The sequence below is a fragment of the Cololabis saira genome, chromosome 6 (genome assembly GCF_033807715.1).
Source record: "Cololabis saira isolate AMF1-May2022 chromosome 6, fColSai1.1, whole genome shotgun sequence".
Classification (NCBI taxonomy): domain Eukaryota; kingdom Metazoa; phylum Chordata; class Actinopteri; order Beloniformes; family Belonidae; genus Cololabis; species Cololabis saira.
The window spans coordinates 45,524,087-45,538,693 of NC_084592.1; the positions used below are offsets into that span (position 1 = coordinate 45,524,087).

At 44.7% G+C, this 14,607-nt stretch overlaps 1 protein-coding gene across 2 annotated transcripts in view; it reads right to left on the bottom strand.

Annotated features, from left to right (window-relative positions):
- Positions 1-238: 238 nt before the first annotated feature.
- The window catches only part of tfg (trafficking from ER to golgi regulator), a 32,235-nt gene continuing 17,866 nt past the window's right edge, over positions 239-14,607 (bottom strand). The window contains exons 7-8 of one of the 2 annotated variants that reach the window (XM_061724207.1): positions 1,777-1,866; positions 239-711 (exon numbers count right to left, since the gene is read on the bottom strand). In XM_061724207.1, the coding sequence (XP_061580191.1) occupies positions 263-711; positions 1,777-1,866 (539 nt within the window). In that variant the 3' untranslated portion in view covers positions 239-262. Of the gene's footprint in view, positions 715-1,776; positions 1,867-14,607 lie in introns of both variants that reach the window. The other variant, XM_061724206.1, reaches the window with a different exon arrangement.

A 14,607-nucleotide genomic window follows, 5' to 3' on the forward strand; every position in this document is an offset into this window, starting at 1 on the left:
ATTATGGTATAATAGTACTGACTTCTATACTATAAGAGTATAGTACAGAAGTACTATACTTCTATACTATTATAGTATAAGAGTATAGTCCTTCTATACTATTATAGTATAATAGTAAAGTACTTCTATACTATTATAGTACAGAAGTATAGTACTTATATACTAGTACTTCTATACCCGCTCCAGCAGCAGGAGCCCCTTCGATGTTCAGGGTTGGGGGTTTGGGGGTTTTGGGGGGGGGGGGTCAGATCAGCCTCCTCCCTTACCGGTACCCGGGCCCCGGCTGGGCGTATCCGCCCCCGTAGGGGGGCCGGTTCCGGGCGTAGGGGTTAGCAGCGCCGGGCGGGGGGGTGACGGTGCTGCCCGGGGGGGGCGTGTAGGCCGGCCGGGGCTGGAACCCGGGGCCCGGCTGGGAGCCGGGGGCCAGGCTGTAGTTGGCCGGCTGGGAGGCCGGCTGGGAGGAATAGTTTTGGGGGGGGAAGGCCCCGGGGGGGAACTGCTGGGGCCCCTGGGAGGGGTGGGGGGGCCCCTGCTGCTGATGGTGCTGCTGCTGCTGCCCCCCCTGGAACCCAGGGGTCGGGGCCGGACCAGGACCCGGGGCCGGGGCCTGCGAGGACGGGGCCGGGTAGCTCTGGAACTGCTGCTGCTGCTGCTGGGGGGGCCCCGGCTGGGGGGCCCCGGGCTGGGGGGCCCCGGGCTGGGGGGTGTACCCTGCTGGGAGAGACAGAGAGGCCGCAATAAATATAACTTTAAAGGAACAAAGATCTTTAAAAAACAAAAATTCTGGACAAAATCAATGGAACGTTGTGTTTCTGTATAAGGTTTCAGTTAATGGAACAACCTGGATACAGAAGTCAAAGAATGCAAATCAAACATTAAAGCTGCAACCAGCGATGAACGGGCCCTCGCGTGTGCAATTTTCAGCAATAAAAGTCAAGGACTCAAAACCGAGTCCGATGACACCACCCATGAGTCTCTATGTCAAACCATTCAAAAGTTATGGCAGAATAGGAACTATCAAATATCGACCAATCAGATACTAGTATCACTTCCTGTTTAGCGTTGAAGTTTGACGCCATTTCACGAAAAACTCACGATTTTGATAACTTTTCATGGTTAAGGTATTTTGTGTCTCCTGGGCGAGTTTTATGTCGAACGGACGATCCTGCTAGGAGGAGTTCGTTAAAGTACGACATGTGAAAATGGCATAAATTGCGCCAAAATTACATGACTGATTCAAAATGGCCGACTTCCTGTTGGGTTTGGGCCATGGCGCCAAGAGACTTTTTCTTTAAGATGCGACACGATACAGGTGTGTACCGATTTTCGTGCATGTTCGTCAAACCGTATTGTGGGGCTTGAGGCACAAAGTTTTCTAGGGGGCGCTGTTGAGCCGTTAGGCCACGCCCATTAATGCAAACCATGAAATATCACATTTTTCGCATCAAAATGAGCATAGTTGAATATCTCAAAAACCGTAATAGCTAGCATGATGAGACTAAAATATGTTGTAGTACAACGCGTCCCGGGTTTGTCAATGTTGTAATGATGTCTGTACGATAAACCGTTGCCTAGCAACAAGCGTCCAAAATCGTCGTTTTCTTAGGAAAAAGGGACAGATAAAATGAGTTCAGTCTTCTTTCTGTTCCCTTTCATTCAATGAAAGATTTGTTGTAATTATATTGAACTGTTTTGTTTTTCTTTTAATGAATGAAAAAATGAAATAAATAAAGAAAGAATATCTCCACCCGGAGAGAGAGCAGCAGCTCCACCTACCAGGGTACTGCAGGCCGTACTGCTGCTGGGGGGCTCCGGGCTGCTGGGGGGGGTAACCGCCGGGGGCCTGGTACTGCTGGTACACCTGACCTGGGGGGGAAAGAGAGGGAGCATCAGAACCACCGAGCATCAGAACCACCGAGCATCAGAACCACCGAGCATCAGAACCAACGAGCATCAGAACCAACGAGCATCAGAACCACGGAGCATCAGAACCACCGAGCATCAGAACCAACGAGCATCAGAACCACGGAGCATCAGAACCACGGATCATCAGAACCACGTCACACCAGGCCTGGGATGAAAGAAAATCGATTTTCCAATTCTAAATCGATTCTCATATTAATTCCTAAGAATCGATTGTCGTCTAAAGATCGACTTACAACTTTTGGTATTTTTTTTGTTTGTTGGACACGAGAATAACTGGTGCCATGTTTTTGCCTTTAAATATGTTTAAAGGTATGAAAACATTAACGTTTTTTAGTAATTTAATAACAGGTATATTCTTTGAGAAAGTAAAGCTTGCTGTTATATTTATTTTTATTTTGTATTCAAGCGAAATTGAAAAAGAAACAATGGGTAGGGCCTCATAAGTTTTTTACTTCCTCCTACTCCTTTTCGAGCATGAAGGTTTATTTCCCTTTGATATGTTTAATGACTGTGTATTTGTATTCTTTTCTGATGTTTTGTGTAATTGTTTTCTTTTTTATTTAATATGCTCAAAATAAAGATTTCAATCAATCAATCAAGTGTTCAGTTATAATTGCATAAATTGTCTATATTTCATTACTTTATATACTGTCTTGGGGATACATTTGCATAAAATGCTAAAAACCAAATTCTCAAAAATTAAAAACCGAAATACACTGAAAATGGAGAAAATTAAAACGGAATGTGGGAAAACCGATTTCCTCCGTCTCTGTTTCCTCCCTGGATCTGTTTGATAATTCTGCCCCACGATGTTCCTGAAAGCAGTTCTATCAGCATTCTGGGAGCTGATTGGTCCTTACAGCATCATTAGCTGCAATACTTGCTGTTGAATCTCAATATAATACTAGTATTAATATGTTGCAGAACTACAATCATATAATTCATGCAACAGCTGAAAAAACTGTTTTAATAACACTAACCCAAATCAATATCAGAATCGAATCGGATCAAATCTTGATAATCGATTCTGAATATTAAGAACCTGATCGATTTTTGACATTTGAATGGATCCCCAGCTCTACGTCAGACCCGTCCAGCACTAATGTCTCATGTCAGAACTGAACCGCAGCACATTGTGTGCGTTTAAGACGTTCAGTCAAATTAAGGAGTTATCTGGCTAACAACGGCCAGTAAAACTACCCACCATGCATCATAAATCAGGTTTATGGAGAAGGAGCCAGACAGAAGTTTTACTGTCGTCCTCCTCCCTCGCTCTGGGTCAGACGGTTCTGTTCATCAGGATCAGTAAAAACCCTGCAGCTACTCAGACATGTTGGGTGAAACCGAGCGGGACGGTCGTGACACCGTTTCAGAAACATCTTCTGCAGCGTTAACAGCTTCCTGTCGTCTCAGACTGTTCTGGGACGTCTGAGTGTTTCTGTGATGATCCGGGTCCGTTTACGAGGTCAGACACCGATCCTGGACCAGGAGTTCTGGCTCGTCAACGGTGCTGGACCGGCTTTTCTGGGGCAGTTTATCATCTATAATTGCTGCTTAGTGGAGCCGGAGCTCAGAAAAAGGACCTTCTGCAGAAAGTTAATGCCACTTTGAAGCAGGAAGATGCTTCACTGGAGATTAGGCTCCGCCCACAGGCCCAGACTAATACTACACATTTTTCAAGGTCAAATTCAAGCACTTTAAGGGTCATTTTCAAAATTTTCAAGCACCTTATCGCTGGGGTAAAATATCTACAGGAATATATATACACTCAATTATTTTTTCCGCTTTTTATCACAATTATGTACATTGTATCGTGCTGTAAACATCTAGTTATGTTTCATCTTACTGATTTTATTTCTCTTTGTAATAACTCAAGAGTCTGTTCCCAATTTTGTGAAAGACACAGAGTTATAATTTCAAGCACTTAAAGTAAAATGCTAGCACTTTTCAGGCCTTGAAAACAACATTGAAATTCAAGCACTTTCAAGGATTTCAAGCACCCGTAGGAACCATGCTCTTATTAATGTACAGTTTTGTAAACTATTTGTATTTTGCATCTGATTTAATGTTTTGGTGCATCTGCATGTGTCTGTATTTAATTGCAGTTTAGTGTTTGTAACGGCCTGGTTTGAATAAATATATGAATAATATTTGCATATGGTTGTGATTGATTAAGCATCAGGTCCATTTCAGTAATGCTGATATACGGTGTAATCTGATTACTAAAATGGTAAATAATGTAATTTCAATCTTTAATATTTAAAATTCAGGTTTCATCTCCAAATTCAGTCCAATTTAAATCAGTAACATTTACTATTCAGACAAACAGATGCAGGTTGTCCCCTATTTTTATTTTATTTACATTATTTTTATCATTTAACACTTATTTAACAGAGCAGTTCTCTCTGAGGTAGCTTTAACAATCAAGTAATAGTGCAACTATTAACTAGTGAAAATAGTGCAAATTTAAACGTAAATTTGAATTAAATAAAAACAGCAGCTATACTTGTTTGTTATTTCACTCGTTTGTCAACTTATTTGTTTACAAGACGCAGATAAGCGAATAAAAGTACAAGAGTGTCATAAAGTACAGCAGTAATGTGCTTTTTAGACTGAACTCTTACTTCTTACTGTCTTTTTCTGGCTTAAAGGATGAAACGTTTGTGTTTGAAGGACCTACGATCTTCCTCATGGCAACAAACTTTATTGAACTCACTTTACGTGACACGGCCCATCAGTGATGCTGATATACGGTGTAATCTGATTACTATGATGGTAAATAATGTAATTTCAATCTGTTTGGTAATTCTGCCCCACGATGTTTCTGTTCTATCAGCATTTTGGGAGCTGATTGGTCCTTACAGCAACATTAGCTGCCAATATTTGCTGTTTAATCTCAATATAATACTAGTATTAATATGTTGCAGAACTACAGTCATATCATTAATGCAACAGCTGAAAAAACTGTTTTAATAACACTAACCCAAATCAATATCGGAATCGAATCTTGATAATCGATTCTGAATCTTAAGAATCGGTATCGAATCGATTCTTGACATTTGAATGGATCCCCAGCCTGGAAACTACGTGACCTCATTCACACGGAGACGCCTGAACAGAATGTCACTCGATAGCTTCAGTAAAAGCAGCTGCAGATACTTTGAGGATCTCTCTGCTGCCAGCGACCCCCCACAGATATTCTCTGTTACAGTAGAAGCTGGCGACGAGCCGGAGGACAGAAAACAACGTTCTTCTGCATCACAACACAAACGGGTCCCATTTTCACCGCCAAGACACGTCCGTGCTGACTTTTATTAAGGATGACTTCACCGTGCCACACGGCCGAGGCCACGCATGGAAAGTTGAGCTCATGTTTGCAGCAGCATTAACTCATCTCCATGATGTGTATTTTCTAAAATAAAAACCTCGGAATTTCCAAGCAAACAAGTGGAAGAAAAACACATCGTGCCATTTTTAACTTCACAACATTTTCCATCTGATGTCAAAGTGAAGTCCAAACATGCAAAGACTGGACCGGCGAGTGAAGCTCCTCGAGAGGGCGGCGCCTGACGCCACATCTGCCGCCTGGCGGCGAACGCAGCGGTGACACACCTTGGCTTCAGGGGAAAATGTAAATGTGCTGGAGGCGACGGTCAAGTGTCTGACTGGATTCATAGTTCTTGGCAGAACTGAGACCGAAACTACCAAACTATTGTGAAAAGTGTGAACCTCAAAGCGTTCAGGAATAACTGCACAAGTAAACGATGAGGAAGGTCACCTTCATAATTCAATACGTTTGTACAGAAATGCAGCGGAGCGAGTCACGGAACGAACCCTCGAGCGAGACCTCGGAGAGTCCCGGAGCAAGTCCTCGAGCGAGTCAACAAGGGAGTACCGGAGCGAGTCCCGGCAGCGAGTCCTCGAACGAGTTCTTGAGCGGTCCCGGAGTAAGACCTAGTAGTGCCTTATGTTCCTGGCAGAGCTCTCCGTTCTCAGAGTGCAGGTTTACTCGTAGTTCCTAGAGTATCTAAATGTAGATTTGGAGGGCGGGCGTTCTGCTATCAGGCACCATTACTTTGGAACCAACTTCCAATCTGGGTTAAGGAGGCTGACACCACCTCCACCTTTAAAACTAAACTTAAAACCTTTCTGTTTAGTAAAGCCTATAGTTAGTGTTTAGTAAACCTCTAGCTGGTGTTGGTAAATCTCTAGGTAGTGTAAACTCTAGTGTGTTAGAGTCAGTAGTCATAGTTGCAGCTATAGAACAAGACTATAATAGTTCAGGGTTTATACAGCAATCCTTATGTTAAATTTAATACCAATTTAATACCTTTTTCACTACCTTCAGATTTTTTTTTAAAACTGTCACAACATTAAGTGTTAATCACAGACCTTTTAACATTAATACAGATTTTGACCTATAGAACACTATACAGAACAGATTTATAGACTCATTGATGTTGACCAGATGTTTCACATTTATTTCACTTTGTGAATGACAATAAAATAGACTGATTAAAATGTAAAAGGTAAAAAATAATACCAATTTAAAAAAAAAAAATACCTCTGACAGTGAATTTAACACTTTTAATGGCCTTAAATTTGGCAATTTTCATTTATCACTTTTTAATACTTTTTAAAACCCCGCGGAAACCCTGTAGTTAGTCTCAAATATAGCTTGGTGGTAGATATGCTGCTATAGGCCTATGCTGCAGGGGGCACCGACATGATCCACTGGGCGGTGCCTCTCACCCTCCTTCTCCTCTCCTCTCCTTTTCCCTTCCTCTCTTCTCCATTACCATTTTTATTTATTATAAATATCTCATAGCTATCATTTTTGTCCATCGTTCCTGTAGTTTCTTGTGCCGGCCCCCCTTTTTTCTCTTTTGTGCATGTTTGCAGGCCGGAGCTTCAGGAGCTGCGTTCTGGCCTGCGTTCCCGGCCCTCCCCCTCTGATCATCCCATTGCTGCCTGCGCCCCCTGGAGCGAGTCCTAAAGCGAGACCTCAAGCGAGTCCTGGAGCGAGACCTCAAGCGAATCCTCGAGACCTCAAGCGAGTCCTCGGCGAGTCCTCAAGCGAGTCCTCGAGCGAGACAACAAGGGAGTCCCGGAGCGAGTCTTGGAGCGAGACCTCAGGCCTCAGAGCGAACCCCCGAGCGGGTCCCAGAGCAAGTCCTTGACAGACTTCGAGCGAATCCTAAACAGAGTCCCTGACCGAGTCCCACACCTCAACGGCCCAGGGACCAGCGTTTCTGCCGTCCTCCGGTAAACCAGGGACCAGCGTCTCTGCCGTCCTCCGGTAAACCAGGGACCAGCGTCTCTGCCGTCCTCCGGTAAACCAGGGACCAGCGTCTCTGCCGTCCTCCGGTAAACCAGGGACCAGCGTCTCTGCCGTCCTCCGGTAAACCAGGGACCAGCGTCTCTGCCGTCCTCCGGTAAACCAGGGACCAGCGTCTCTGCCGTCCTCCGGTAAACCAGGGACCAGCGTCTCTGCCGTCCTCCGGTAAACCAGGGACCAGCGTCTCTGCCGTCCTCCGGTAAACCAGGGACCAGCGTCTCTGCCGTCCTCCGGTAAACCAGGGACCAGCGTCTCTGCCGTCCTCCGGTAAACCAGGGACCAGCGTCTCTGCCGTCCTCCGGTAAACCAGGGACCAGCGTCTCTGCCGTCCTCCGGTAAACCAGGGACCAGCGTCTCTGCCGTCCTCCGGTAAACCAGGGACCAGCGTCTCTGCCGTCCTCCGGTAAACCAGGGACCAGCGTCTCTGCCGTCCTCCGGTAAACCAGGGACCAGCGTCTCTGCCGTCCTCCGGTAAACCAGGGACCAGCGTCTCTGCCGTCCTCCGGTAAACCAGGGACCAGCGTCTCTGCCGTCCTCCGGTAAACCCGAGGCCGCGGTGACGTGGCCGACACCTGTTATCTCCTTCAACATGTTCGCTGCAGCTTTTACTGCGAGGGGAGGTATGTGTGTGTGAAATCGTCGTCCTCTCATGTTCTTTTCATCTGTAATCCATCACGGCCGTTACGCAACCGTGATGGAAGGATGGCTGACAGACTCGGCCGGTCTGGGCTTCGTTTCTCCGCGGCGCAGACAGGAGGTCAACCATTTGGGCCGGAGTTAAGCCCGGAGCTCCCGGAGGACGGCCAGCGTTGCCGGTCCAGCGAGGGAGAAGTCAGAGGAGTAATTCAGCGCTTGGCTGCGGCCCGCTGACCTCCGCATGCCTTCGGAGGGAGTCATTAAAACAAGGTCCCGTCTTTAAACAGTTTACACATCCATTTCCCAAGCACTTTAAAAACAAACTTTTACCATCTGCTCATAGATCTTATTAGCAGGATTGGAAAGGAGGAACGTAAAGCTCCTAAAACGGGCCGACCTGACCGTCCTGGAGGCCCCGGGGCCGTCGCTCGATACACCAAACACACTCGTAAACCCGGAGACGAGACCGTTCGGGGTCAGCCGTCCTCAGACTGGTACCGGCTTTGGTTCCCATCTGTGCACGGATAAGAGGATGCAGATGTGAGCAGCAACAGTCCGTACCGGTACCTTTTACTGTCAACGTTTACGGGATCAGACCCAGCTGAGAACAGAACCGAGACGGAGCTTTACAGTCGTGTTTGATCACATGCAGATGTCGGACTAAACTCAGCAAACCGGGTCGTTGATTAACGGAGCGAGAGAGGACTCTTGCAGTCCTTAAAAATAAAGCTGAGGTCGGCAAGAAACCGCGTGGTTCTCTCTGGTTCTGACACGACTAGGGCTGCAGCTATCGAATATTTTAGTAATCGAGTATTCTACTGAAAATGCCATCGATTAATCGGATAAAACATATTTTTGTTTAATTAAAGAGCAATTATAAATATACATAAGATGTTAGATGTTAATTGACATTACTAAGACTAAATTATATAATACCGTAGGTTCATTGCATGCTGCTAGAGGTTGCTTTACCTTACCAAAATCTAACACATCTGCTGGCACAGTGATATACAGAGCAATGAAGTAGTGGAATTCACTTCCTGATTATGTAATGCAACAGAAAAATTTGCAAAGTTTTAAAATGAAACTAAAAGATTATTATTCAACACAAAATTTTAAGGATTAATATTTAATGGGGTACTCATTATTGGGTCATGGCATCTTTGCAATGTAACAAAAGTATTCTTTATGATTCAATGTAGGAGCTTGTGTTGTATGTTTTGTTGTTTATAATGTTTTGTATGTGTGAATTTTTGTGTTTCTATATATATTTGTGAATGACTATTTTTTCTGTTTGGTTTGTATTGTGTGTACTAGTATTGTCACTCATGAGAATATGAAGACCCCAGGAAGACTAGCTGCTGCTTTGCAAAAGCTAATGGGAATCTTAATAAAACAAACAGACAAATGGCTGTGCGTTTAAAAACCCTGAACTTACACCAGTCGACCAAATTCACTGCCATCACTCAAAAAACTAAGGATCTTACCAAGAAATGTTCTCATTTCTAACCTAAACATGCCATTACACCTGATAACACACATAACTTAAAAGGTTAGGGGTTTTTCCCACGTGTTTCAATTCAACTTTCATTTGTGTCAAGCAAATTTTAAGTTCTAGTTAAAGTTTTAAGTTAAAGTTTTGATAATATTTTGAGTTTTGCCAGTGTTCAAAATAGAATTACACAGCCCTGCTGTATTGGAGCACATTATGCACCAGCGCTACTTGATGTTTTATCCATCAATGACTACAGAGATAAAACTGAAAACTACCCAGTTAGCTTTATTACGTTTTTAATTTTTCACCCTCATCACTCTACAGCTCTGTGTTTTTACAGATTAAATGCGTTAGCCGCATCGACAGTCGTCATAATTAATAGAAACCCAGCCCTCCACAGGGCTAACGTTATGTTAGCAAGGTACCGTAACGTTAATCTCATTAATTAGCGCTACGTTAACTTAATTTTACCGTGTCTGGGGTGACGGTTCCTCCGCTCTCAGAGTAAACAGGTGGAGAAGCTGCAGCATTGAGTACGTGCTGTTGTGTTATCAAGCGCTGTCTTACAGTGAAACATGCAACAGTGTTGACTTGGTGTCCAGCTGGAAATGCTGCCACACTTTTCACATTTTCTGCCTTTTCTTTTAGTTAAAATCATTTTGTCCAATATTGTCTGGGCAAGTACATATCCATCAAATTTACACAAATTATTAATTATTCAAAAGAAATTTGTAAGATCAACTACGTCTTCTCACTATTTGGCTCCATCTGCTCCTCTATTCAAAGCTCTAAATGTATTGTCTATTTACGACATTAACATAGTTCTGTCCTGTTCTTTTATCTATAAAAATACTCACTGTCAAAATATCCTCCCTACAACTTTCAAAGATTACTTCCAGACTAACTCTCAAGTTCATGATTATAATACTAGACAATCTGACAATATTCATCCTCCCTTCAGCCGTACCACTCTTAGTCAGTTCTCCATTAAAGTCAGAGGTTCTTTATTATGGAACTCACACATAACTATTGCTAACTCTTCATCTTCTCTCTGCAATTTCAAACGTAGATTGAGGGCCGCCTCTTAAATAAACCCTTTTCACACGATCTCTAAGATGTAACTTTGTGTGCATGCTTGGGAGTATGTGTATGCGCACGCACCCACACACGCACATTGCAATAATTTATTTGTAAATTGGATGGTGTATTTGTATGTATTTAGCTATTTATTTACATTTCTTTTTTTTCTCTCTTCATGTGTTGCTTTTGTAAAGTTTGATTACCTTGTTTACTTATTATTTATATTTATCACTGGTGAGAATCCTTCATAAGCCCACCTTGGGTTTCTTTTTTCTCACCTGCACTGCACTAATTATTGTATTGTCACTATTTTTGTATTGTTTTTAATATGTGCGAACAAATAAACTAAACTAACCAAACATATCCGGCTCTTTCTTCTTCCTTTACGTGCGTGGCGTTAAATTAAACGTAGTTTGGGGGAGAGGCAGAGAAAATTCCTCAATCATTTTTTGTAATCAAATTATTCGAGGAATCGTTTCAACCTTAGACACGACAGCCGAGGGAAAAGCCCAGGAACCAACAGCCGTTCATGGAGATGCAGCTCACGTGAAACCTGCCGAGTTCGGCTCCGGTCTTCCTGCTGGACCCGGTCTGGCCCGGGCCGAACCTCAAACCTTCTCCGGGTCTCCAGAGGAAACATTCCTCCTCGGTCCAGTGGAGTGGACCTTCATCCGGGCCAAAACCACAAATACCAAACAACCCCAAACGCTCGGAGCAGTGAGGTAGAAAACCTTCACGGCGGCTTCACCTGCTCCGGCGCTTCGGCCGGACTGAAGGAAACGAGCCGGAGGACGTTAAACCACGAGCCTGAACAGAAACTGCAGATATGCCAGTGGCACGTGAAGCTAAGTCCACTACAAATCATCTCACACTGGCACTTTAACGAGAGTCTGTTTTGACAACACACTTCGTTTTTCTACAAGTCTTTAGTAACAACTGAGGCTGAGTTTAAAAGACTGACGGAGATAAATCACGCTGTCGTTGATAGTTTACACTCTTCTTAAGATTAACATTTCTCTTTCAAAACTGCATGGAGAGCGAAGCTCGCTGCCTAAAAAGGAAACTGTTTCAGTTCATGTGGTTTTCTTGTTCTTCATCTGCTCCCCGACACATCGGATCACCGTTTCAGCTGTAAGATCTGAGAGGGTTTCCATCTCTGGACCGTCTAGTCCCACTCAAACAATAAACAGGAACTAGATTCTTCATCGCTGCTCTAAAACGCCAGAACTGCAGCTTCCTGCTTCCAGTCAGCAGAAGAAGTGGCATCAGCAACTAGTATCAAATCGGTACTAAGCCCTGATCATAATAATAATAATATTAATAATAATAATAATAATAATAATAATAATAATAATAATAATAATAATGACTTTATTTGTCAGTATACATGGAAACTAGGGATGGGAACTGATAAGATTTTTCCGATTCCGATTCCATTTTTCGATTCCGTTTAACGATAGAGGGAATGTGCATGACGTCACAGATGTGATTTCAAAGCCGGTTACGCCCACTGAGTGTCAGAAAGACTGAGTGTCAGAAAGACTGAGTGTCAGAAAGACTGAGTGTCAGAAAGACTGAGTGTCAGAAAGACTGAGTGACAGAAAGACTGAGTGTCAGAAAGACTGAGTGTCAGAAAGACTGAGTGGCAGAAAGACTGAGTGTCAGAAAGACTGAGTGTCAGAAAGACTGAGTGGCAGAAAGACTGAGTGGCAGAAAGACTGAGTGTCAGCGTAAACTTTCAGTTTGAGCAACTGGAAAACATCTAAAATGGGAAAGAGCTGTTGTGCGATCGACTGTACTCATAGATTTAGCAAGAAATCTGAGTTATCGTTTTACAGACCGCCGAAAAATAAGCTTAAGAGAAACAACTGGATCGCTGCAATTCACAGAAACAACTGGATTCCAGGCACCAAAACGTGGATTTGTGGTTCCCATTTTGTATCAGGTAATGTTGGATTTTTGGGTAGCTAACGTTAAACGGTCAAATCATAAAGTTCGGTGTCCTCATCACTTTAATTTCTACAACAAATCCTGCCTTGAAGTCGGACAAAGCGTCAAGACTTTTGTATCTTCAAGCTTTGCTTCGTGTATTTCCCCGGCGTAGAAATTAAGTAAATATAAATATCAGGAAACTGGATTGGTGGCCAAATATTAATGTCCATTGACCACTGGTTCTTGGTAACTGTACCAAATATTAATGTCCATGGACCACTGGTTCTTGGTAACTGTACCAAATATTAATGTCCATGGACCACTGGTTCTTGGTAACTGTACCAAATATTAATGTCCATGGACCACTGGTTCTTGGTAACTGTACCAAATATTAATGTCCATGGACCACTGGTTCTTGGTAACTGTACCAAATATTAATGTCCATGGACCACTGGTTCTTGGTAACTGTACCAAATATTAATGTCCATGGACCACTGGTTCTTGGTAACTGTACCAAATATTTTTTTTTTTTTTTTTTTTTTTTTTTTTACCTTGTCTGCACACATATTATTGATTGATACCATGACGGTAGAAACCAAAAGTGTATATATGTGCATTATTACTATATGTAATATATACATATATATATACGCACACATATGCGTACACATACATAAATATACACATACAAACCCAGTGTTTTTTTTTTTTTTTTTTTTTTTTTTTTTGGGGGGGGGAGGGGGTGGGGGGGGGGTGGTGACGACATCCACTGCCAATCCAGGAAGCAGGAACACACGGAGACACACGTCAAGCACTGGAAATCTGCAACAAAAAAACCACAAACAAAGCACGAAACCGGCACGGAGCCATCCAAAACACGAACAGCAATCGACCTAAATCTTGAGATCTGATCGCAGTCTGAGCTAAGCTATCGCTACCGCTACCTAAACCCAAAAACTAGAGAGCCAGCATGCAGGTGAACAAGCCAGTGTGTATGTCTATGTGTGTGTGTGTATGTATATGATCATGCATGTGTGTGTGTGTGTGTGTGTGTGTGTGTGTGTGTGTGTGTGTGTATGCATGTGACTAAATTACTATATGTGTGTGTGTGTGTGTGTGTGTGTGTGTGTGTGTGTGTGTGTGTGTGTGTGTGTGTGTGTGTGTGTGTGTGTGTGTGTGTGTGTGTGTGTGTAATAAACCAAACAAAGCTCCACCTGAAGTGTATCTATAGTGGGGGAGGGGGGGGAGCAACCCCGCCACCCGTGAGACCAGAGGCCGACAAGGAAGAGCCCGGAACCCAGGCCACCGGCAACCCCACAGAGGGGAGAAGTAGGAGGGAGGCAACCCACCGCCTGCGAAGCCCCCCCCCCCACCCGGCGGCGGCCGAGGGGGCCCGCGGGCGGGGCCCCCACGGCGCGGAAAGAAGCAGCCAGGGATCCCGCGGCGGCGGACCGCGACCCAGGCAATCCCCGGCCACCCGGTCCGGGCCGGACACGCGGCCAGGAGGCCCTCACCCTTCAGGCCAACGACCCCCACCCGGCAGGGGGCCAGCCTGCCCGGAGAGACAGAGCCGCCCCGGCCGCCGACGCGGGCAGGCGCACCCGTCCCCCACGAAAGTGGCCCTCCAAGACCAGAGGGGCGCCCCGCCGTAGAGGCAGCGGGGGGGACCGGAGACGGGCCCGGAGAGAGGGAACCCCCCAACAAGGCGACACCCGCGCAGGCCCGACAACGGAGGGCTCCAGACCCAGGCATCCCATTCATTCATCCATTCACCTATCCGATACCTATACTAATAATAATATAATATACTATACATAATAATAATAATAATACTAATAATAATAATACTAATAATAATAACCATCTTTGTATAATATAATATTGATAAATTATTAAGTTTTTGATGTCCTGCCAATGGAGGCTCAAATCCTCCATGGCAGGACCCTTCCATACCGCATTCTCACCGACACAGACATACAATCACGCACCGTTTCCCCCTCCCCGGGGGGATCCAGCACCGCCAGAAGGCACCCCAGGCTGCACGGCGGGCCCCGCCAGGCCCGGGTAACCCGACCCACCCGTCCCAGGCCCAGGCCGGTGAGGGAACGCGGGTGATGTGGGACCCCCTCCCGCCCCTTGTGTTGAGTGCATGTGATTAATGCCATAAAAACAGGGAGGAGGGAGGGCCAAGTATCGATTG